Source organism: Phyllobates terribilis, unplaced genomic scaffold, assembly GCF_046119375.1.
Source record: "Phyllobates terribilis strain yellow unplaced genomic scaffold, ASM4611937v1 Scaffold_7__3_contigs__length_470593459, whole genome shotgun sequence".
Classification (NCBI taxonomy): domain Eukaryota; kingdom Metazoa; phylum Chordata; class Amphibia; order Anura; family Dendrobatidae; genus Phyllobates; species Phyllobates terribilis.
Genome location: NW_027362767.1, coordinates 98,470,820 through 98,493,463, shown reverse-complemented (window position 1 = coordinate 98,493,463; position 22,644 = coordinate 98,470,820). Strand labels below are relative to the sequence as shown.

General features: G+C 48.8%; 1 protein-coding gene across 4 annotated transcripts in view; it reads left to right on the top strand.

Moving 5' to 3' along the window:
* The window catches only part of CDIN1 (CDAN1 interacting nuclease 1), a 545,783-nt gene that overhangs the window by 16,554 nt on the left and 506,585 nt on the right, over nt 1-22,644 (top strand). For 2 of the 4 annotated variants that reach the window (XM_073637559.1, XM_073637557.1), the window contains exon 2: nt 9,765-9,914. In XM_073637559.1, the coding sequence (XP_073493660.1) occupies nt 9,882-9,914 (33 nt within the window). In that variant the 5' untranslated portion in view covers nt 9,765-9,881. The remainder of the gene's footprint in view (nt 1-9,764; nt 9,915-22,644) is intronic. The other 2 variants (XM_073637560.1, XM_073637558.1) reach the window with 1 other exon arrangement.

Sequence of the window (22,644 nt, the reverse complement as noted above, 5' to 3'; positions counted from 1 at the left end):
GGAGGTAGGAGTGGCACCAACCAACATCAGCTGACCGTCCTAGAAAGGCTGCCAGCAAGCGCCTAAGATTAATCCTTGCTGGACCTAAAGGAAAAAACTGCATTTAAATTACAGCATACCCAGAGCTGCCACGAATCCCCAAATTATATGACAGTACCCCCCTCTCCCTTTCTACGAGGGGCCTCAGGACCCTGAAGACCGGACTTGAATGGAAATGACATATGGCCGGAACACCAGGAAGCACCAGTATTCACCTCTGTCGACCCTTGGTCCTCAGGGTTATGGTCAACACAGACCGACGGTGATGGTAATGATGTAGGCTCTGGAGGTGCGACAAATCTCCTAAGCGATGACCTGTGGAATACGTTAAGGAAACGCATTACTGGGGGTAACTCCAACTGGAAGGTCGTAGGGTTGATTACGGCTTTAACCCTATACGGACCGATCACCCTAGAAACCAGAGTTTCCGAAGCGTACTTCCACCTGATGTCTTTACTGGACACCCATACGTACTCATTTACACACAGGTCCGGACCCGAACGTTTATTACCACACGTACATTTGGATCCACATAGTCTTTGCAGGACTGACAACAGAGGCGCCTCCCCCCGTGTCACAAAACTCTTACCCTTATAAGACTCAGTGGTAACAAGCTCCCCCCCCCCCCCCCCCCTGTCCAATCCTCCTGAGAGGACACAGAGGTCTAGAGTTACCCCCTATTCTCCGGTAGCATCTCCAACGGGGAAGGAGGGTTGGGTTTCGCCAAGACGGCAAAGATAGCCCCCAAGCATCATTCTCACAAAATTTGCCCCAACTGACTACTTCTCTGGACCGCCAATTTATGACCAGATTGTGTTTCTTTAGCCAGGGAAGGCCTAAGACGATGGGCGTAGGCAGACCCTCCAAGACGTAGCATGGCAGGAACTCACTATTTAGAGTCCCTATACGCAAGTACACATTATGTACCAGTTGGGTCAAATTCCTCTGGCCAAAGGGAGCGGAATCAATGGCAAAAATAGGAATGGATCTTACTAGTGCCATACAGATAAGACCATGGGACTGAGCAAAGTGAGCATCCATCAAAACCTGAATAGTCTGTTTTCCCACCCACTACTATGTCAGCTGAAATAGAAAACGAAGACTTATTAATGGAGGAAATGTACACACCCTGGTAGTTTCTCTCCACATGACCAGGGAGATGCGGCTTATGTGATGGAACAGAAAGTTTGGCACTAGAAGGACAGATATTGATGTAATGATCTGTAAGATCACAGTAAAAACATGCCCCCTTCCCACGGCGAACCTCAGGCAACCCAGTGTGAACGGAGGCACCCCTCAACTGCATGGGTTCATACGACAGCAGCTGCATGGCTTCCTCCCTAGGAACCACAACACGGGGCAGAATTAGTGTAGATCTCTCCTTCAGGAGTCTATCCACTCTGATAGCAAGGGCCATGGTGGCCTCCAACAACCTTGGAGTAGGGTATTGGGCCAGAGAATCCTGCAGCCTAACTGACAGACCCGCACAAAAATGACTCCTAAGGGCCGGATCATTCCACTGAGTGTCAGTGGCCCACCTCCAGAACTCTGTGCAGTACTCTTCAGCCAGCCGGGCCCCTTGCTTGATCCTACATAATTTTAGACTCAGCCAGGGAGACTCCATCAGAATCACCATATACTAGGGCCAAAGTCGCAAAAAATTCATCTAATGACCGCAAAGATGGAGAGTCAGTTGGTAGGGAGAAGACCCAGGACTAGGGATCGCCACTAAGAAGGGAGACCACAATCCCCAGACGTTGTTCCTCACTCCATGAAGAACGAGGGCGGAGCTTGAAATATAATTTGCAGGCTTCCCTAAAAACAACAAATTTATCTCTCCCTCCACAGAACTTGTCAGTGAGAGATATTTTGGGCATGAGCCGAGACCCTTAACCCAGACAATTGCTGAAGCTGCTGCCCCACCTGTGACCGCAACTGAGTAACCTCATCCGTGAGGGTCTGAAGAAGCTGTGCCAAAGCCTGAGCTTGAGCCATAGGAACCCAGGGAGAAAAGAAAAATGGTGCTGGCCAGTTATAATGTCACAGAACGACAAGGGGATGTGCGGTGGACTTTACAAGACACGGATACAATGGGATAATAGGGGGAGGGACACCTCCTGACACCAACCTGTGTCTGTCCCCAAGCTCCCCTATTGTCCCTAGACGGGTGCTTCACCCCCATGCGCGATCATGTGCCTAAGCCCTCGCTAGCACTGAACTTAACCTGGCTAGTGCGCAAGCCAGTGAGACACTGGTCTCCCCACTAGAATAGGACAACACAAGGAAGGTAAGACAAACAATGGAAAGATAACAACATAAAGTACACTTGGCTTTCCAACAGGAAACATCACCTCTGCAATTGCAACGAACACCACAGCTTCTCCAGAGACTGGCCCCTTCAAAGAGGTCAGCATAGAATGAACTATAACCTGCGGTCAGCTGATGGACCATGTGGCTATTTAAAGGGAGGTGGGAGTGGCACCAACCAACATCAGCTGACTGCCCTCAAAAGGCTGCCAGCAAGAGACTAAGATTAAGCCTTGCTGGACCAAAAGGAAAAACTACTTTTAATTGCAGCTTAATCAGAGCTGCCACGAATCCCCAAATTATTAGTGATGCCCTGCTAAAGAAAAATCTTCCCAAAGCATGATGCTGCCACCACTATGTTTGACAGTGGGGATGGTGTTTTCAGGATGAGATTCATTGTTAGTTTTCTGCCACATATAGCTTCTGTATTTATCTTCATCATCTTCCCATCGACTTCCTTAATAATAATAATGACAAAGTGCTGTAATGAATGAATCCATGTGGAAATAGTCTTTCCGTACAGGTAACTGTTGCATCTAAAATAATGTCACTTAAGTAAGTACCTGTAAAGGTACAGCAGAGACTTCCAGAAGGATGCGCCCACCCCGATGCACGTTTCGGTCTATGCTTTCTACTTTCTGTTGGTACAGTGGCTTGCAAAAGTATTCACACCCATGGGCAGTCTTCGTGTTTTGCTACCTCACAACCTGGAATTTCACTGTTTTTTATTTTGACGGTCTGTATCAGTTCATGTAAAGAACATGCCTACAAACTGTGAACACGGTTTTCTTTTTTTGTGAATCAAGCAACAAATAGGACAAAATAACTGAAAACTTCAGTGTGCATAACTATTCACCCCCCTCAAAGTCAGTACTTTGTAATGCCTCCTTTTGCGGCAATTACAGCCGCAAGTCACTTTGGATAAGTCTCTGAGCTCTCCACATATTGCCACTGGGATATCTGCACATTCCTCAAGCCAAAACTGCTCCATCTCCTTCAAGTTAGATGGTTTCCTCTGGTGAACAGCAATCTGCAAGTCTGACCACAGATTTTCATTTGGATTAAGGTCTGGACTTTGACTAGGCAATGGACTTTGACTAGGCCACTCCAGAACATTTACACGTTTCCCCTTAAACCACTGGAGTGTTGTTTTAGCAGTATGCTTTGGGTCATTGTCTTGTTGGAAGATGGACCCCCGTCCCAGTCTCAAATCACTGACAGACTGAAGCAAGTTTTGCTCAAGAATATTCCTGTATTTCACACAACCATCTTCCCCTTTACTTGGACCATTTTCCCTATCCCTGCTGCTGAAAAAACACCCCACAGCATGATGCTGCCACCACCATGTTTCACTGTGGGGATGGTGTTCTTGGGATGATGGGATGATGAATTGTTTTGGTTTGGTGCCAGACATTGCGTTTACCTTGGTGACCAAAAAGTTAAAATTTTGAGCTCATCTGACCACAGCACCTTCCTCCATACATTTGGGGAGTCTCACACATGTCTTTTAGCAAACTCAGAAGGAGCTTTACAATTTTTGTGTGTAAGTAAAGGCTTTTTTTGCCCATTTTTCCATAAAGGCCACCTCTGTGGAGTGAACGGCTTAATGTAGTCGTATGTACAGATACTCCAGTCTCAGCTTAATAACTCTGCAGTTTTTCTTCAGGGTTACCTTTGGTCTCTGTGCTGCCTCTCTGATTAATGCCCTCCTTGCCCAGGCTGAGAATTTTGGTGGGCGGCCCTCTGTTGGCAGGTTTGTTGTGGTACCATGTTCTTTCCATTTGATGATAATGGATTTGATGGTGCTCCAAGGAATAATCCGAGATTGGGATATATTTTTTTAACCCAACCCTGCTTTATACTTCTCAACAACTTTGTCCCTGACTTGTTTGGAGATCTCCTTGGTCTTCATGGTGTTGTTTGGTTAGTGGTGCCTTTTGCTTAATGGTGTTGCAGCCTCTGTGGCCTTTCAGAGAAGGTAAAGTGTATATTCTGATAGACCATATGACACTTAGATTGCACACAGGTGGACTTCCTTTCACTAAGTATGTGACTTTAAAGGTTATTGTTTGCACTAGAAATTTTTAGGGATTTCATTGCAAGAGGGATGGATACATATGCACATGCCAATCTTAAGTTATTTGATCCCATACATTTAATTTATGCCTATATTTTTCTCACTTCACTTTACCAACTTTAGACTATGTAGTGCTGATGCATCACACACAAATGAGATTGCAAAAATATTTAAACACAGGTTGTAATGTAACAAAATAGGTAAAAATCCAGCAGAAGAGGTGAAGAGGCGGCACTCAGCAATTGGGTAAAGTCCTTATTTTACTACAAAAAGTTAAGACATGGATGCGGGTGGTGCGGTGAATACTTTCGCAAGCCACTGTAGATCACATAAAATCCCAATAGAAAAGTTCACAGGGTATGAATAGCTTTTACAGGCACGTAGCTTGCTCTTTAATTAAGCTTCCCCTTTAACTGACAAACTTATGATTTTCTTTGAATTTGCTTTGCTAGGAATGGATGCCATCCAGCTAATGTTACTAATGTGCTCACAAATTACAACCAGTGTCTAATTCTGACTTTTTTATTCATATTCACTAAAATCATCTTCTCTAATGGCTTCTCTCGGTCCTTAAATGATTTTATCCTTAAATTGCTCTCAACTTGACATTCTTGTATCTACATTTGCTTTATTTACTCAATAAGAGAAACTTTTTCTTTTTTTTTTTGTTAAATTGCACAATTATTTTTTAAAGGGGGTTGTAAAGGATTTGTTAAATCTGGTAGTGCTGCACCTGCTGATTGGTTATGCCTGATATAACTGCTCTGAGCTGCAATACTACACACAACCTGCGGATAGGTGTAGGTCTTTGTTTGACAGAAAGCAGCAGTACTGTTTTTTTTTTTTTTGTTTGTTTTTTTTGACATCTTCACAGAAGCACTCCTCCTCCTCCTCCTCCTCCTCCCATCAAAATTTTTATCCTCTTAATATACTGCAATCATCATATTATACAGCACTGTGTACTTACAATTGCTCATTTTCCCTTTCTACCCAGTTAATTCTTCTCTTTTCCATTAGGTCTATGACACCATGTGAGTAAAAACTGACTAGCTGAATCCTTCTAAACTCTATGTAGAAAGAGGAGGTCAATTTTGCCTGTAAAATTTTGCCATCACTGCAAAAGTCCCTTACAGAGGGGGGTAGAGGGAGCAGCTGGGTCAGGAGTTGAAGAGGGAAATGATAAATGGAGGAACAAGAGACTTCCTCTTTCTACATAGCGCAAAGAAAAGAGAAGGATTACCGTATTTTTCGGACTATAATCCACACTTTTTTCACCCCAAATATGGGGAGAAAATGGTGTGTTTTATAGACCGAATGTAGCTTACCGAGGGGGTGGCGGCGTCAGGAGTCGGTATATATTGCGGGTCTTGGGCTGGGACGAGGGGGTGTTTGCAGGTGCAATGGTGCGGGGCTATGCTGCGAGTCCCAGGCTGGTGCTTGACTATGCGAGGTGATGCTGCATGTCCCATCCTAGGCTGGTAGAAGGGGGTGTTCGGCGGTGGGGGGGGCTCTGCCGACATTTTGTGAAGGCCTGAAGCCCCCGCGCTTACATGGTTTCAATGCGACAAACTCCGGGAAAATGGCCACTGGAGGTGGCTCATGCACAGGTTAAGATCTCGGCACCAAGATCTCGTCTCCCGAGATGTCCCCGCACTGATGAGTACCGCCGAACACCCACTTCTACCCTTCTACCAGCCTGGTTTGGGACTAGCAGCATCACCCCCCAGCGTCACACCACCGCCGCTGCCCTCCGCCAGTAAGCTGAATTCGGACTGTAAGATTGACCCTCATTTGACGCATTCGATTTTTTTCCCCCTATTTTCCTCCTGAAAATTTGTGGTGCGTCTTATGGTCCAGTGCGTCTTATGGTCCGAAAAATACATTAACTGGAGAGAGAGACAAAAAGAGCAATTGTAAGTACACAGTGCTATATATAATATGATGATTGCAATATATTAAGCGGATGAAAACTTTGGTTAGCTTTTACACAGCCTTAAAGAAGCACTCCTTCCATCAAACAGCTGTGAGATGTTATTAATAGCCAGGGAACATGTTGGCCTTCCTAGGCTAAAAATTAGTAATGATCGAACATGCTCTGTTAAGGGGTAAACCGAGCACGCTTTGTTGCTTACCGAATATCTTTGACATGCTTGAAAACTATGTTCGAGTAACCGCAGCTGCATGTCTTGCGGCTGTTAGACAGCCGCGACAGATGCAGGGATTGCTTGTTTGCTAGGCTGCGTGAACTCGAACATAGTTTTCGAGCATGTCAAAGATGCTCTGTAAGCAGCCGTTAACCCCTTAACCAAGCACATTCCCTCATCACTACTAAAAATACCAGCCCTCAGCTGCCCCAGAAATGGCACTTCATATTTTCTGGTGTAGTTTCATCAGGGTAATGGGATAGGTGTTGCTGACACCAAGCCCTAGGTTTAGTAATGAAGACATGTCAGGCAGACACCCTCATTACTAAATTTGTAAGTAAAGCTTTAAATAAACCCATACACCTAGAATAAAACACTTTATTTGAAATAAAACCGACACATTCTTTAATCATTTAAATTAACCCAATATACTCACCCAAGGTCCGACAGTAATCCAAGTGTTACAGCAATGTCCCATGTTTCTTTTTTCAAATATCTTTGTTTAGCTCCATAAAGCATTCATTGCTGTACAAAAACGCATCAAATAACGCAGCAAAACTCGCATTTTTTTCCGCAGCGTTTTTGCTCCCAAGAGATGCAGAGACCTTGCCGAAATTTCTGCAATCAAATACTCAACGTGCGCACATAGCCTAATGCTTAGAAGTCCTTACCGTGCATATTTCGATATAATACTGAGAATACCAAGAGATCTGAGCAGGGCTGTGGACTCTGTAAGCCAAACCTTCGACTTCTCAATTTCCCTGACAGCCCGGCCTCACTATTGAGCATGTACATAAAGTGCAGCCCTGCCTCACTACTGAGCGTGTACATAAAGTGCAGCCCTGCGTCACTACTGAGCGTGTACATAAAGCGCAGCCCTGCGTCACTACTGAGCGTGTACATAAAGCGCAGCCCGGCCTCACTACTGAGCGTGTACATAAAGTGCAGCCCTGCCTCACTACTGAGCGTGTACATAAAGTGCAGCCCTGCGTCACTACTGAGCGTGTACATAAAGCGCAGCCCTGCGTCACTACTGAGCGTGTACATAAAGTGCAGCCCTGCCTCACTACTGAGCGTGTACATAAAGTGCAGCCCGGCCTCACTACTGAGCGTGTACATAAAGCGCAGCCCTGCCTCACTACTGAGCGTGTACATAAAGCGCAGCCCTGCCTCACTACTGAGCGTGTACATAAAGCGCAGCCCGGCCTCACTACTGAGCGTGTACATAAAGCGCAGCCCGGCCTCACTACTGAGCGTGTACATAAAGTGCAGCCCTGCCTCACTACTGAGCGTGTACATAAAGCGCAGCCCGACCTCACTACTGAGCGTGTACATAAAGCGCAGCCCTGCCTCACTACTGAGCGTGTACATAAAGCGCAGCATTGCCTCACTACTGAGCGTGTACATAAAGCGCAGCCCTGCCTCACTACTGAGCGTGTATATAAAGTGCAGCCCGGCCTCACTACTGAGCGTGTACATAAAGTGCAGCATTGCCTCACTACGGAGCGTGTACATAAAGCGCAGCCCTGCCTCACTACTGAGCGTGTACATAAAGTGCAGCCCTGCCTCACTACTGAGCGTGTATATAAAGTGCAGCCCTGCCTCACTACTGAGCGTGTATATAAAGTGCAGCCCGGCCTCACTACTGAGCGTGTACATAAAGTGCAGCCCTGCCTCACTACTGAGCATGTACATAAAGTGCAGCCCTGCCTCACTACTGAGCGTGTACATAAAGTGCAGCCCGGCCTCACTACTGAGCGTGTACATAAAGTGCAGCCCTGCCTCACTACTGAGCGTGTACATAAAGCGCAGCCCTGCCTCACTACTGAGCGTGTACATAAAGCGCAGCCCTGCCTCACTACTGAGCGTGTACATAAAGCGCAGCCCGGCCTCACTACTGAGCGTGTACATAAAGCGCAGCCCGGCCTCACTACTGAGCGTGTACATAAAGCGCAGCCCTGCCTCACTACTGAGCGTGTACATAAAGCGCAGCCCTGCCTCACTACTGAGCGTGTACATAAAGCGCAGCCCTGCCTCACTACTGAGCATGTACATAAAGTGCAGCCCGGCCTCACTACTGAGCGTGTACATAAAGTGCAGCCCGGCCTCACTACTGAGCGTGTACATAAAGTGCAGCCCGGCCTCACTACTGAGCGTGTACATAAAGTGCAGCCCGGCCTCACTACTGAGCGTGTACATAAAGTGCAGCCCTGCCTCACTACTGAGCGTGTACATAAAGTGCAGCCCTGCCTCACTACTGAGCGTGTACATAAAGTGCAGCCCGGCCTCACTACTGAGCGTGTACATAAAGTGCAGCCCTGCCTCACTACTGAGCGTGTACATAAAGCGCAGCCCGGCCTCACTACTGAGTGTGTACATAAAGTGCAGCCCTGCCTCACTACTGAGCGTGTACATAAAGTGCAGCCCGGCCTCACTACTGAGCATGTACATAAAGTGCAGCCCTGCCTCACTACTGAGCGTGTACATAAAGTGCAGCCCTGCCTCACTACTGAGCGTGTACATAAAGTGCAGCCCTGCCTCACTACTGAGCGTGTACATAAAGCGCAGCCCGGCCTCACTACTGAGCGTGTACATAAAGTGCAGCCCTGCCTCACTACTGAGCGTGTACATAAAGCGCAGCACAGATTCATCTCAACTAAAAGCCGATATCATTAGATCAGGAACAGAACAGACATTTATAGGACATTTCGTAACTTTCCCAAATCCTTATAAAAACCTTTTCCAGCACATGCTGCACTGAACTACTGTACCCAGTTTATGATATATTTTTGGAGTCAGTCCTTTTTATACCGACTCCACAGTCTTGGTACTGGGGCTAGATAATGCTGTCTAGAGTTGGTGCGATATTATTCCCATTTCGTCGGCCACAACAGTGGTTAGTGTCCACTGGAATTTGGGTGAGAGCGCCACCTCTTATCTGACGGCGTTTGTGGCTCTTCTGTTGATTAGCCGGTCTGGCACGTCATTCTTGTGGCAGGACGGACATGTAACGTCATGCCTGGCCAGTTAATCAGAAGAGCCATGGATGCTGTCGGGTAAGAGGCGGCACTGTCTCTTCCGTTCCTGCAGCCACAGACCACTGGCAGATTTATATTGTAGGTAACGCCTGGTTCCATACATGCCTGTTAGGAACGAGATTACCGCACTGTTTTTCACTGCTTTTTTTTTTTTCTCAGAAAATGTCTTTGGCTTGAAGCTTATCCCATGTTCCTCTTCACCACAGAGATGAAGCTCAGCAAAGCGCAGTACGAGGAGATTGCCCTTTTCATTACCACTCTGAGGCCCACGAGGCAATGCATGAGGCAGCTGAAGGAGAGGTTCCCCTGGTGAGTGCATCTCATGACATCTGCTCATTAAAAGGAATAAGACCTAGAAAACTATTCTATAAATGTTCCCCAGCAAGTAGTGAGGGGGCACGTGTGGGTTTGGGGTCTCCTGCATGTTACCTCCCAGTTGTTGGTAGCTGCAAAACTCAGGACGTGGCATTACTGAATCCCAGCCTGGTAAGCCCTGGCTAACACTTGGCTCTTGGGGTCACTGCCATATGGCTAGCATATGTATGGTTAGAAGCACTGGCAGTGTGGGTATGGTTTACGATGGTATCACTGGCAACTGTGTCCAAAACATATCCCTTTGTCGTAACCATTTGACACTTGATTCTTCTGGGTCAAGATAATGTAACTGACTATTTGGCTATTGCATCAGAACCATATGCCTGGCACCTGGGCTCCTGGGTCAGGACCGTATGCCTGATACCTGGGCTCCTGGGTCAGGACCGTATGCCTGACACCTGGGCTCCTGGGTCAGGACCGTATGCCTGGCACCTGGGCTCCTGGGTTGGGACCGTATGCCTGGCACCTGGGCTCCTGGGTCGGGACCGTATGCCTGGCTCCTGGGTTGGGACCGTATGCCTGGCACCTGGGCTCCTGGGTCGGGACCGTATGCCTGGCACCTGGGCTCCTGGGTCGGGACCGTATGCCTGGCACCTGGGCTCCTGGGTCGGGACCGTATGCCTGGGCTCCTGGGTCAGGACCGTATGCCTGGCACCTGGACTCCTGGGTCGGGACCCTATGCCTGACACCTGGGCTCCTTGGTCGGGACCCTATGCCTGACACCTGGGCTCCTGGGTCGGGACCCTATGCCTGACACCTGGGCTCCTGGGTCGGGACCCTATGCCTGACACCTTGGCTCCTGGGTTGGGACCCTATGCCCGACACCTGGGCTCCTGGGTCCGGACCGTATGCCTGACACCTGGGCTCCTGGGTCCGGACCGTATGCCTGACACCTGGGCTCCTGGGTCATATAACATGTACAGTCTGCGCCGTTTCCCTGGACATTGCATCAGTACAATGTAGCTGCCTCTATTGCTGACTACTCGGCTATTTCATTAATTTTTATTAGTCATTGGTTGTAAATACTGGTAACATTTATTTTATTTGTTTTTTCTTTTGTTATTTTTCATTAATAGCAAAATCTCATCCACACACTGTGGAGAAAATTAGCAGCATAAATTGTCTGGCACTGCCGATTTATAATCTTAACTTCTGACGTCACCCCAGTTTACTTAGGAGTAATGCAAAAAGTGAAATGTGCAAATGTGCACCAAATTCCAGCGTTGCTGCAATGAAATTCAAAGGCTCCTGATTCATCAAGTTTGTTGACGTTCGCTCCAGTGTTGATGACTGGGGGTTGGAATCAGATTCTCCATACGCCTCACCAAAAATCTTACTCCAGTCAGAGACTGGAGTAATATTTATCATGTAAGTAACAGCTCAGTTCGTCCTGAATTAGATGAGCTGTGCAGTCGTGTCCCTGTCCCACCCAGCTCCTCCAATTTTGTCGGAGCTGGGCAAAACTGGTGTGGAAACACTAAAAGTTGGAAAACTCCATGCGCAACTCTACACAAAAAAAATGCAACTTTTTAAAGCAATTTAATTCTGGCATAATTGCTTTGATGAATCTGGTCTATAGCATTTCTTGCCACTGTGAATTTTTGCTGCCAATAGGGGCATACACAAAAAAATCTGTTATGGATCCCGCTCAAAATCTGCATTACATGCAAATATTGGTTCTAATTTGCTATGGATTTCACCCTGCACTTAGCAAAGGGTATAATTTGTGGTGAAAGTCTACAAAAGGAAGTTGTTCACGTCGTGCGCACTGTACGGTGCAAGGATTCTCTGGTGCTGGCCATGTAAGCGCAAGTATGAGATTTGCATGCTTCTGCCCACATTCAGACTAGACTTGTCCTGTCTTACTCAATACACTTGCAATGAGCGAGTCCAACCACGTCTAGTCGGCATGTGATCGCATGTATTCAAATCATATACCTACATATACTTACATCACCCGATGGGAAAATTTACAAGTCTGCAGACACACAGAATGACTGCAGACTTGTAGCCTTAGGCCAGCAAACTCCTTTAAAATGCCTTTGAATTAATATCAGCATTTTTTCTGCCACACTTGGAAATCTCACCCACTTTGCTGCAGATTTTCTATCCAGAAGGTAAATCTGCAGCATATCTACTACGTGTGAACACACCCTAACACTTCATGGCCTTCATAGTAAGTAATTTTTTTTTTTAATTCAAATGCTACTTTGCAAAGGAAAATTCTGATTGAGTTACTTGGCAATTCTGCAGTTGAAACAGAAGGGTTAACAGCGCGGCTCTGCATTTTAAGTGTTGTTCTACAGATTGCACCCAGTGGCTAGTGCTTTTGTGGAGGTAGCCACTCTCTGGCGGGGTCCAGACACTATGAAACCGATGGGTTATGTGCTCAGTGATAATCTCCGAGTTGCAGAGTGAAACTCTTCTGTGTTCTGCTGCCAGGAATCTGCTGGCATGGGCTGCGCTTGTGTCTGCTCATCCAGAGTATTTGAAGAGGAAGCTAATATCATGTAGCATTAGCTTGCACTTCAGGGTCCATTTAGCTAAGCTGGCAAACGGGCCAAGCCTATACCAGTAACTAAAAGGTACATGAGGGAGTCAGTGTGGTTTTCCTGGCATAACGAGCTGCTTGGTTGTAATTATCAAATTGGGAGCCATTCACGGCTAACAGCCTCCGAGCTTCACATCGGAATGTGATCTGTCGGGAGGAGAGGACGACAGCCGCTCGCTGATTGTGTCTCCATTCTTTTACTAACTAAAAATAATTGCAATAGTAAAAGTAACTGTTGTCTAATGGAAACCAGTAACAATCATCTCACTGGCTATAAATTCTTAATTAGTTTTTGCATTTTGCCATTTTTAGGTTTTTCTTTGCAATCAAAAGAGGGAAATTCGGAAGTAATTTTTGCTTGTGGCCGCAGTGCCTTAATTTGTGCCACATTTATCAGTATTGCATCTTTACAACGCTTCTGTCTGGAGAGGTTTATAGACTTATTGTTTGTTTGGATTTACTTGTATACTTTCAAGTTTTTTTTATTTTCTGCACCAAATGTGCTCCATTTTTGACAGTACCATCCAGTGCACATTTTGCCGCATGTATGTGACGCACCCCCTGGACCGTGTGTGTGTGGGGATACCCGGAACCGGACCTTTTGTGGATGCTGGGGGTTGTAGTCATTGCGTGGCGGGGACCCGGTCCCATGGCTCAGGGTGGTCAAACCAAATGGCGTTCTATTTATAGGGTTTTGTGATTAAATGTCCGACTACGCCACCCGTGGATTGCGGTCAGAGTGAACCGCCGCTGCAGGGCAGACCGCTGAGGCTGGTGTTGTGGGTGCAGCAGAGAGTAGTATAACTCCCCACGGGAGGAGTATAGCCTCAGGGCAGTAAATAGGGATGTTGGTGGTGATGGTGCGCGGGCGCAGCAGTAACCACACGGAGTCTGTCATGCAATTCAGGGTCTTTACTGTTGGCGGTATTAAGGGACCCGTCCGGAATACAGGTTACCAATGGAGGCCTGGTCAGTCTGAGAGCAACTGGGAAATCCCGCTGGTCAGGGGGAGTTTGTAGGCCTACCCTGCTGACTTCACTCTTTCTTGGCTATCCCGCTGTAGTGTGGTGGTAGCCCACGTCTCTGAGTGTACCGTGTTGTTCTCACCCTTATGACTGGCGACTCGGGCCTTCCGTACTTCTCACCCCTCCGGGGCAGTAGTGGTCCCTCTCGTGTGGCTGAGCCTCCGGGCTTCCTTGGGCCAGAGGACTTGAAGTCCCCTGCGTGGTGGTCTTCTGCTGCTGGGCTTATAACCCTCACAGCCTCGGACTCCAGTGGCTTTGTAAGTCTCTAGCCAGGACGAACTCTGCTAGCTCCCCTCCTGGCCTTGTGTTCCTCCTCTGCCTACAGGGACTCCTCAGCCTGCTGCTGACCTGTCCCTATCTGCAACTTCACTCGAACCTTGTCTGGAACTTGTCTCTAACTGGTCTCTCTAACCCCGCCCGAGATCCAGTTTATAAAGGGCAGGTTTCTCCCCTCCCTGGACTGAGGCAGGAGGTGCTGCATGCTAATTGTCCCCAACCAGGGAACCTCCCACCTGCTCTCAGACATGACATTGCTGCCACTGTGGCGACCAGACCTGGGGTGCCACATATGCGATCCTTGACCAGCCGTATCGGGGTGCATACTGCTGTGTAGGGATGAGCTGACCATGGAAGTTTGGGTTCTGGTACCAGACCTGAACTTTTTTCCAAAGTTCGGTTCAGGTACCAGAACTTTTCCCTTAACTTGAACCAGAACCCGAACCCCATTGAAAACAATGGAGACCTGAACTTTGGATCTGGAAAATTCTCTCTCTCTCACAGACTCCCCCCCCCCCCCCCCCCCCCCAGAACTCCGAACATTGCACCTGACTTCCGGGAGAGGTCCCTGTTCTGCCATTAGCACTGGACACTAACTGTCTGGAAATTCGCTCATCTCTACTGCTGTGCAAGTTGTGCATTAGGAAGCCCAGGTACTGGATCTTAAAGACCAGCTTGCAAGTCTGAGATCCATAGATAATATGGAAAGGAGTTTAATGCTCACCGAGCAAGTGCTTGCTGGGGTACATGTGGGAGAGGATGGTAGCATGGATCTGCAGGACAATGAGGCAGCTAGCTGGGTGACAGAAGGCAGGGTAGAGGGAAAAGTGTCAGGGAGGCTAGTCCTGATCTGGCATACCCCAACAAGTTTGTTAAGTTGACGGAAGAGAGGGGTGTCAGTACAATGGTATTACTGCTGCAGCAAGACATCTACATCATGCATCAGTTTGATAGATTACTGGAGAGGCTTGTAAGGACCCAGTGGTCATGGTACACATTGGCACCAATGAGATAGGTACATGGAAGGTCCTTAAAGAAGTTTTCCAGTACTTGAACAACTCCCTCTCATCCCCCACGCTTGACCCCCATAAAATAAAAAAGCTTATACTCCCCTCCTGTGCCGGCGCTGTTCCTGTGGTGTCGGCACTCTCAGTCCCGTGCTGTTGTTGTGACATGTGAGCCCGGTGCCCAATCAGCGCTGGCATCACTGTCAAATTGAAGATGAAGAGGAAGTCAGAGATCAGCCGCAGCCTGGACTTCCTCTTCATGTTCAATTCGACAGGAGGTGGGAACAGTGACGCCAGCGCTGAGTGGGCACCGGTGCACATGTCACAACAACAGCACGCAGCACGGGAGCCCTGGGAACACGAGTGCTGACACCGCTGGAACGGCGCCAGGACAGTAAGTGAGTATAAGCTTTTTTATTTTATCGGGTGCAAGCATTTTGATTAGTGTTGAGCGAACATGCTCGACACTGCTCGGTACTCGCCCGAGCATCACGCTACTCGGGATGTTCGGCGAGCACCGAGCATTTCCGGGTTACTCGGGTGGGAGCTCGGGTCTCCGCCCTGCATGTTTAGCGCTCTTTACAGAGCCAATGAACATGCAGGGATTGCCAGCCAGTCATTGTAATGCTGCAGCCATGTTGGTTGTGGGCATTACAGTGATTGGCTGGCCGCACAGCGTCACCTCGAGTATTTAAAACGGGGCGCCGCCATCTTGGACACAGTCGCTCCGGATTAGACAGTGTAGGGACAGCGCTGCTGATTTAGGGAGAGATATAAACTGCAAAATAGTTAGTGTAGGGTCTGTAAAGGCTGCCAGAACAAACAAACAGTCCTTTTCAGGACTAATATCCATCCCAGATACCAGGCAGGCAGGCTGTATAGGAGACACAGTGGTTATACCAGCAAACGCTGCATTACAGTCCTGTGTGCTCCTGTTGCTCAAATTGCTGGACTTAGCACCAGGTGTCGGGGGCCAGGAAAAATCCTTTTTTTTTCATCTAAATCCTTCTTTTTTTTTTCCTCCTTCACACTGTACAAATACCCGTCTTATTAACCTTTTGGTGTCCCCCCCCCCCCCCACCCCAAAAAAAAAAAAAGCGTGTCTCTGATTTTTCAGACACAAATATAGCTGTTGAAAATAGTCTGGTGTAGGCTAGAGAAACAGAAGTGTTGTTTTGCACTTCCACGGTTCAAACCTCTGTATTATCCATTTTGGGCCATTTGTATCTAAAAAAAAAGCAGTTTCAGTGTGTCGCTCACTGTTCAGCCGCAAATATCTCTATTTAAAAAAGTGTGGTATACCCCAGTAAACAATAACTGTGGTTTTGCCATCCCACGGTAAAAAATCTCTATTATTCAGCTTTTGGTAGTTTTTTCCGTAAAGAAAAACAGTAGTGTCTCCTGACTGTTGTGACACAAAAATATATCTGTTGAAAATAGTCTTGTGTGGTTTCGCAGTTCCACAGGTCAAATCGCTGTACTATCCAGTTTTGGGCCATTTGTATCTAAAAAAAAAAACAGTTTGAGTGTGTCGCTCACTGTTCAGCCGCAAATATCTCTATTTAAAAAAGTGTGGTTTACCCCAGTAAACAATAACTGTGGTTTTCCTCTTCCACGGTTCTAATCTACTCTTTATTACCCTTTTTCCATTGATAGTGCAAGTGTAAGCTATTTTACTTCATTTACAATGGGCAAGGCGCGTGGCAAGGGACGTGGAAGTGGACGTTCTGGTGATGGTTCGTGCAGAGGACGGGGCCGTGGCCAAGGTGAAAATGTGCCACAACCAACAGCCACATCTTCTCGCTCCCACTTCTTGACCGAATTACTAGGGAAGCACAGAACAACACCAGTATTGAGAACTGATCAGTGTGAACAGGTTATTAATTGGATAGCAGATAATACTTCCAGTTACCTGGGCACCACCACCTCCGGTCTGTCTTCCACACGGTCAACTCTTAGTAGCCGTGAGTCTCGACCGCATACTCCTCCTCATCCTGATGCTCCTTCCTCCCACCATGCCGAGTGTCGTCAGACAGCAAGTGATCCCACACTTGGACACTCTGAAGAGCTATTCACTGGTCCATTTCCATATTTGGGCCCCTCGCCTGATATGCTTGAAGTGGTGGAAGAGGAGATCCCATGTTGCGATGCCCAAATATTTGAACAGCCACGGCCACAGGAAGTCAACGTTGGCAATCTGTCACAAGAGGTGGACTATGACGAGACACAATTGCCAGGAAGTGAGGAGGAGGATCGTGGTGCGCAAGTGGAAGAGGAGGAGGAGGTGGTGGATGATCTAGTAACTGACCCAACGTGGAAGGAGGACATGCAGAGTGAGGCCAGCAGCACACAGGGGGAGGGAGGCAGAGTACCCCAACAGGCAGGAAGAAGCAGTGTGGTGGCCGCAGGCAACCGTTCCCCGTAACACCAACACGAGGGACGTTGCCAGTACAAGCGGTAGGTCTTCCAGAGTCTGGAATTTTTTTAAAGACTCTGCTGATAACCCCAAAAAGGCCATATGTTCCACCTGCCATGCCAGCATCAGCAGGGGTGACAAAACTACCAGCCTGACCACCACCAGCATGATCAGGCACATGGCAGCAAAGCACCCGACTTTGTGGGGCGAAACCCAGGGTCCACGACCAGTGTCAGCGGGTGTCACCACTGCTTCTTCCACTGTTGTGCGTGCAATAGAACCCCCTGTTGTGTGTGCAAGGCAATCCCCTGTCCATACTGCATGTAAAGATGCCCCCTCCTCTCAGTCTTCACTTGTTATGGCAGTTTCTCAAGAAACAGCATCAACGTCCACGTCCCACCGCAGCATTCAATTGTCCATATCCCAGACCTTTGAAAGAAAGCGGAAATTCGCAGCTAACGCCCCACAGGCCACAGTCCTAAATTCGCACATTTCACGACTGCTTGCATTGGAAATGCTGCCTTTTAGGCTGGTGGAGACGGAATCCTTCCGCAATCTTATGGCGGTGGCCGTCCCTCGGTACTCGGTCCCCAGCCGACACTATTTTGCCCGGTGTGCCATCCCCGCACTACACAAGCACGTGTCCCAAAGCATCTGCCGTGCCCTCAACAACGCAGTTACTGGGAGAGTCCACCTGACAACGGACACGTGGACAAGTGCTTGTGGCCAGGGACGGTACATCTCTCTGACTGCACACTGGGTAAACATAGTGGAAGCCGGGACCCAGTCGGACCTTGGGACGGAACACATCCTCCCCACACCGAGGATTGCGGGCCCTATGTCAGTCAGAGTTGCCCCCACAGTGTACAGCTCTTGCGCATCCTCCTCCTCCTCATGTTCAGCCTCCATCTCAGATATCACCACATCAGTTACAAGCTGGAAGCATTGCAGTACTGCCTCCGCCAAGCGGCAACAGGCTGTGCTGAAACTCATAAGCTTAGGTGATAAACCTCACACTGCTTGTGAGTTGTGGACAGCTGTGAAAGAGCAGGCAGATCTGTGGCTGAGACCGCTGAACCTACATCCCGGCATGGTCGTGTGTGACAATGGCCGTAACCTGGTGGTGGCTCTGAGACGAGGTGAGATCACACACGTACCATGCCTGGCTCATGTGCTTAACCTCGTGGTTCAGCGGTTTCTTAAATCGTACCCCGAGTTGCCAGATCTGCTCCTGAAAGTACGCCGCCTGTCAGCTCATTTTCGCAAGTTGGCTACAGCTTCCGCCGCCCTTGCTGTGTTGCAGCAGCGTTTGCAGCTTACGGCACACCGACTGGTGTGTGATGTCCCCACACGTTGGAACTCTACCCTCCACATGTTGCAAAGGATTTGTGAGCAGAAGAGAGCAGTTGTGGAGTACCAGCTGCAACAAGGCCGTCGATATTCAGGTCAGACTCCACACATAAGACCTCAGGAGTGGACCTGGATGTCTGACATATGTACCATCCTGACAAACTTTGAGAAGGCCACCAAGATGGTGAGTGGCGATGACGCCATCATTAGTGTCCGCATCCCACTTGTCTGTCTTTTGCAACGCTCTCTGCAGAGAATTAAAGAGGAGGCATTGCAGCCAGAGTATGATGAGATGGATCAAAAAGCCGTAGCGAGCGATTACACACAGCCCAGCCTCATCTCATCCCAACATGCATTGGGGGACAATGAGGGAGAGGAGGAGGAGGAAGAACAGGAGCTGCTATCATGCGTTGTAGACGGTAGTACCTGTACAAGTGTCATACCGTCGGTTCAGCGTGGGTGGCCTGAGGACAGGGGGGAGGAGGAGGAGGAGAGCATGGTCAGTCGTCATCTTGGTGAGGACACGGAAATCTTGCCCGTTACCAGTCTGGCACGCATGGCTGACTTTATGTTACGCTGCCTTAACCGTGACCCTCGCGTTGTCAAAATGTTGGCTGACAGTCATTACTGGTTGGTGACACTTTTAGACCCCCGCTACAAGGAGAACTTTCACTCTCTTATTCCTGAGGTGGAGAGGTCTACAAAAATGGGGCAATACCAGAAGGCCCTTGCTGCAGAACTCTTAAAAAAATTCCCATCTGAACACGCTAGCGGCAGAGGTCACAGTTTGTTGCCCAACCAAGGCGTACAGGCGAGAGAGATGCAACTCCAATCCAGCAGAGGCAGGGGAACACTGTCAACGTTCTGGGACAGTTTTCTGACACCCGCCCAGCTTACAGGCCCTGAGGCGCGGGGTACTCTCACAAGGAGTGGAAAGTTTCAAAAGATGGTGAGGGAGTACCTTGCCGATCGTACCAGCGTCCTCCGTGATTCCTCTGTGCCTTTTAATTATTGGGTATCCAAGCTGGACACTTGGAATGAACTCGCTCTGTACGCCTTGGAGGTCCTGGCCTGCCCTGCCGCTAGCGTGTTATCGGAGCGTGTTTTTAGTGCCGCTGGGGGAATTATAACTGATAAGCACACTCGCCTGTCAACTGACAATGCTGACAAGCTGACCCTTATCAAAATGAACAAGGGCTGGATTGGGCCAGACTTCTCATCACCACCAAATGACAGCAGAGTAACATAAAGTCAAATCCACTGTGTTATTTCGGGAGGTGTATTCACATGCACCGCTTCACACCCACACATGGGTATACGCTTCCTCGTTTCGGCTGTTTAATCTTCTTCTAATTATCCTCAGCCTCCACCACCACTATACCACCAGGGTGCCAGCATTGTAAGTTCCTCCGTCCTTATTTTTGGCAGCTTTTGCTTGCAAGGCATAAGCAAATACTATGGGACACCCACTCCCCAATAATGGGACTTATGTTTGTAATATGCTGTACTGCATGGCTCTTGTAAGGGGCATTGCAAGTTGCTCCGTCCTAATTTTTGGCAGCTTTTGCTGGGAAAGCATAAGCAAATACTATGGGACACCCACTCCCCAATAATGGGACTTATGTTTGTAATATGCTGTACTGCATGGCTCTTGTAAGGGGCATTGCAAGTTGCTCCATCCTAATTTTTGGCAGCTTTTGCTGGGAAAGCATAAGCAAATACCATGGGACACCCACTCCCCAATAATGGGACTTATGTTTGTAATATGCTGTACTGCATGTGACGCGCCCCCTGGGCCGTGTGTACACGTGTGTGGGATACCCGGTGCCGGGTCTCTGGGGTCTGTAGTCTCCGTGGCGGTGACCCGGTCCCGTGGCTCAGGCTGGTCAAACCAGTGGCAGTCTTTCTTAGGTTTTGAGGTTAATTGTCCGACTGCGCCACCCATGGATTGCGGTCAGGGAGTACCACCGCTGCGAGGCAGACCGCTGAGGCTGGTGTTGTGTGCGCAGCATAGAATGGAATAACTCCCCTCGGGAGGAGTATAGCCTCAGGGCAGTGAGTGTGGATGATGGGGGTGATGGTGCACGAGCGCAGCAGGAACGACTCAGAGTCTTTGCAGTGCAGTTCAGGGTCTTTACTGATGATTATAAGGTAGACCCTCCCGGGAGTACTGGCTAGCATAAGAGGCCTGGTCAGTCTGTGAGCAAGCAGGAGTTCCCCTGGCCAGGTGGAGTTGTAGGCCTCCCCGTCTGTCTGCACTCTTCCTGGCTACCTTGCTGTAAGCGGGTAGAAGTAGCCCACGTCCCTGAGTGTACCGTGTAGTGCTCACCCGTATGGCTGGTGACTTGGGGCCTTCTGTTAGCCTCCGCTCCACGACGGCGGTGCTGGTCCCTTGCTTGCGACTGAGCCTCCGGGCTTCTATGGCCAGAGGACCTGAAATCCCCTGCCGGCTGGTTTCTGCTGCTGGATATATAAGACCTCACAGCTTCGGACTCCTGTGTCCTGTTCCTATTGTCTTCTGCCAGGGCGAGCTCTGCTCAGCTTCCAGCCCCTGGTCTTTAGCTCCTAGCTCCTACAGAGCTCCTTGCTGTTACTTTCCCTTGCTCTCACTCTGACTCTTACTGTTCTCTGACTCACTCTACCCCGCCCCAGATCCAGTTTATAAGGGCAGAATTCTCCCCTCCCAGGATTGGGTCAGGAGGATGTTGCATGTTTAAGGGATCCTGACCAGGAAACCTCCCACTTGCTCTCCGACGTAATATCTCTATTACTGTGGTGACCAGACCCCTGGGGTGCCACACATGGCTCTTGTAAGGGGCATTGCAGTTCCTCATAATTTTTGGAAAGCCTTCCATTCACTGCTTAGGCCAACAGTGCACGGGAGACCCAGTTGCTATAACTGGAAAAAAGGTTTAGTTAACGCCCTCTGACCTCCATGTCATTTCCAAGGGGCATTGGAGTAGCTCGAAATTTTTGGTAGGCATTGCACTCACTGTATGCCCTATAACTGTGTAGCTGAACCGCTCCTTTTGTTACAGAAACATATCCTACAAGACATATCTGGTTGACTGGCCTGATATTGATGTGAATGGTCCCTGTTCCTCCTGCTCTTTCTCCTTTGCCACTACCTCATCCATTATTTATCACCTGAAGCTTTGTTTTAACGGGAGTCATAGAACTTGGATAGTAGCAGGAAAACATCCAGCAATCCTCGGAGGAGGTAGGATATGCGCCAAAACGCTGACCACCTCAGGCCTAGCCGCTACTACATACATGCGCTTGCATTACAACAAAACAAGGCAGATGCTAACTTCTATCATCCTCATCATGCTCCTCACCTTGGCACTCTCAACTCCCCTGATGGAGAAGCCAGGGCCCACTGGAGGAGTCTGATAGTCCGGTGGGCTCGGCCAATGCTGCCCTAAAGCAGGCCAGGCTAAGAAAAGTGTGGGAAAGGTTACCGGGACAAATAGGGGTGGCTGGGGACCGAGTATGGACACCCGGCCACCCCCTGGAGGCTGGGGAGCAAGCGGGGACACCCGGCCACCAGGCGGCTGGGGACTGAGTATGGATTCCAGGCCACCAACACAGCCATGACGTGGTGGCCAGATTCCGCCTCCACATGCCTAAAAGGCCCAATTTCAAGTTCAAGCAAGCAAGCAGTATGGTATTGCAGCCTGGGGGTGGGTGGGTGGCAGGCTGCATTTTTGCGCTTGCATTGCAAGGAATGGGGGAGGTACAATTGAACACTGCCCTGGGACTAGAACTTGCATGGGGATAGTTGCAAGTCTGCATCTTCTGATGCGCTAAGGATCACTTATGATGGGCACACTTTTAGACAGTGACCTGGGGGTCAGAGATGCTTCCAGGGGTCTTCCCCATGCTGTTCCCTTGTCTTTTCAGCACTTTATGCATGTGTCACACAGCACATGGCCAGATAAGGTTGTAAAATGTTAAAATGACATTTCACGGTGAATGCATTTGTCACAGTTGAAAGCAATACAAAAGTGCAAAAACGCATAAAAAATGCTACTTGTGA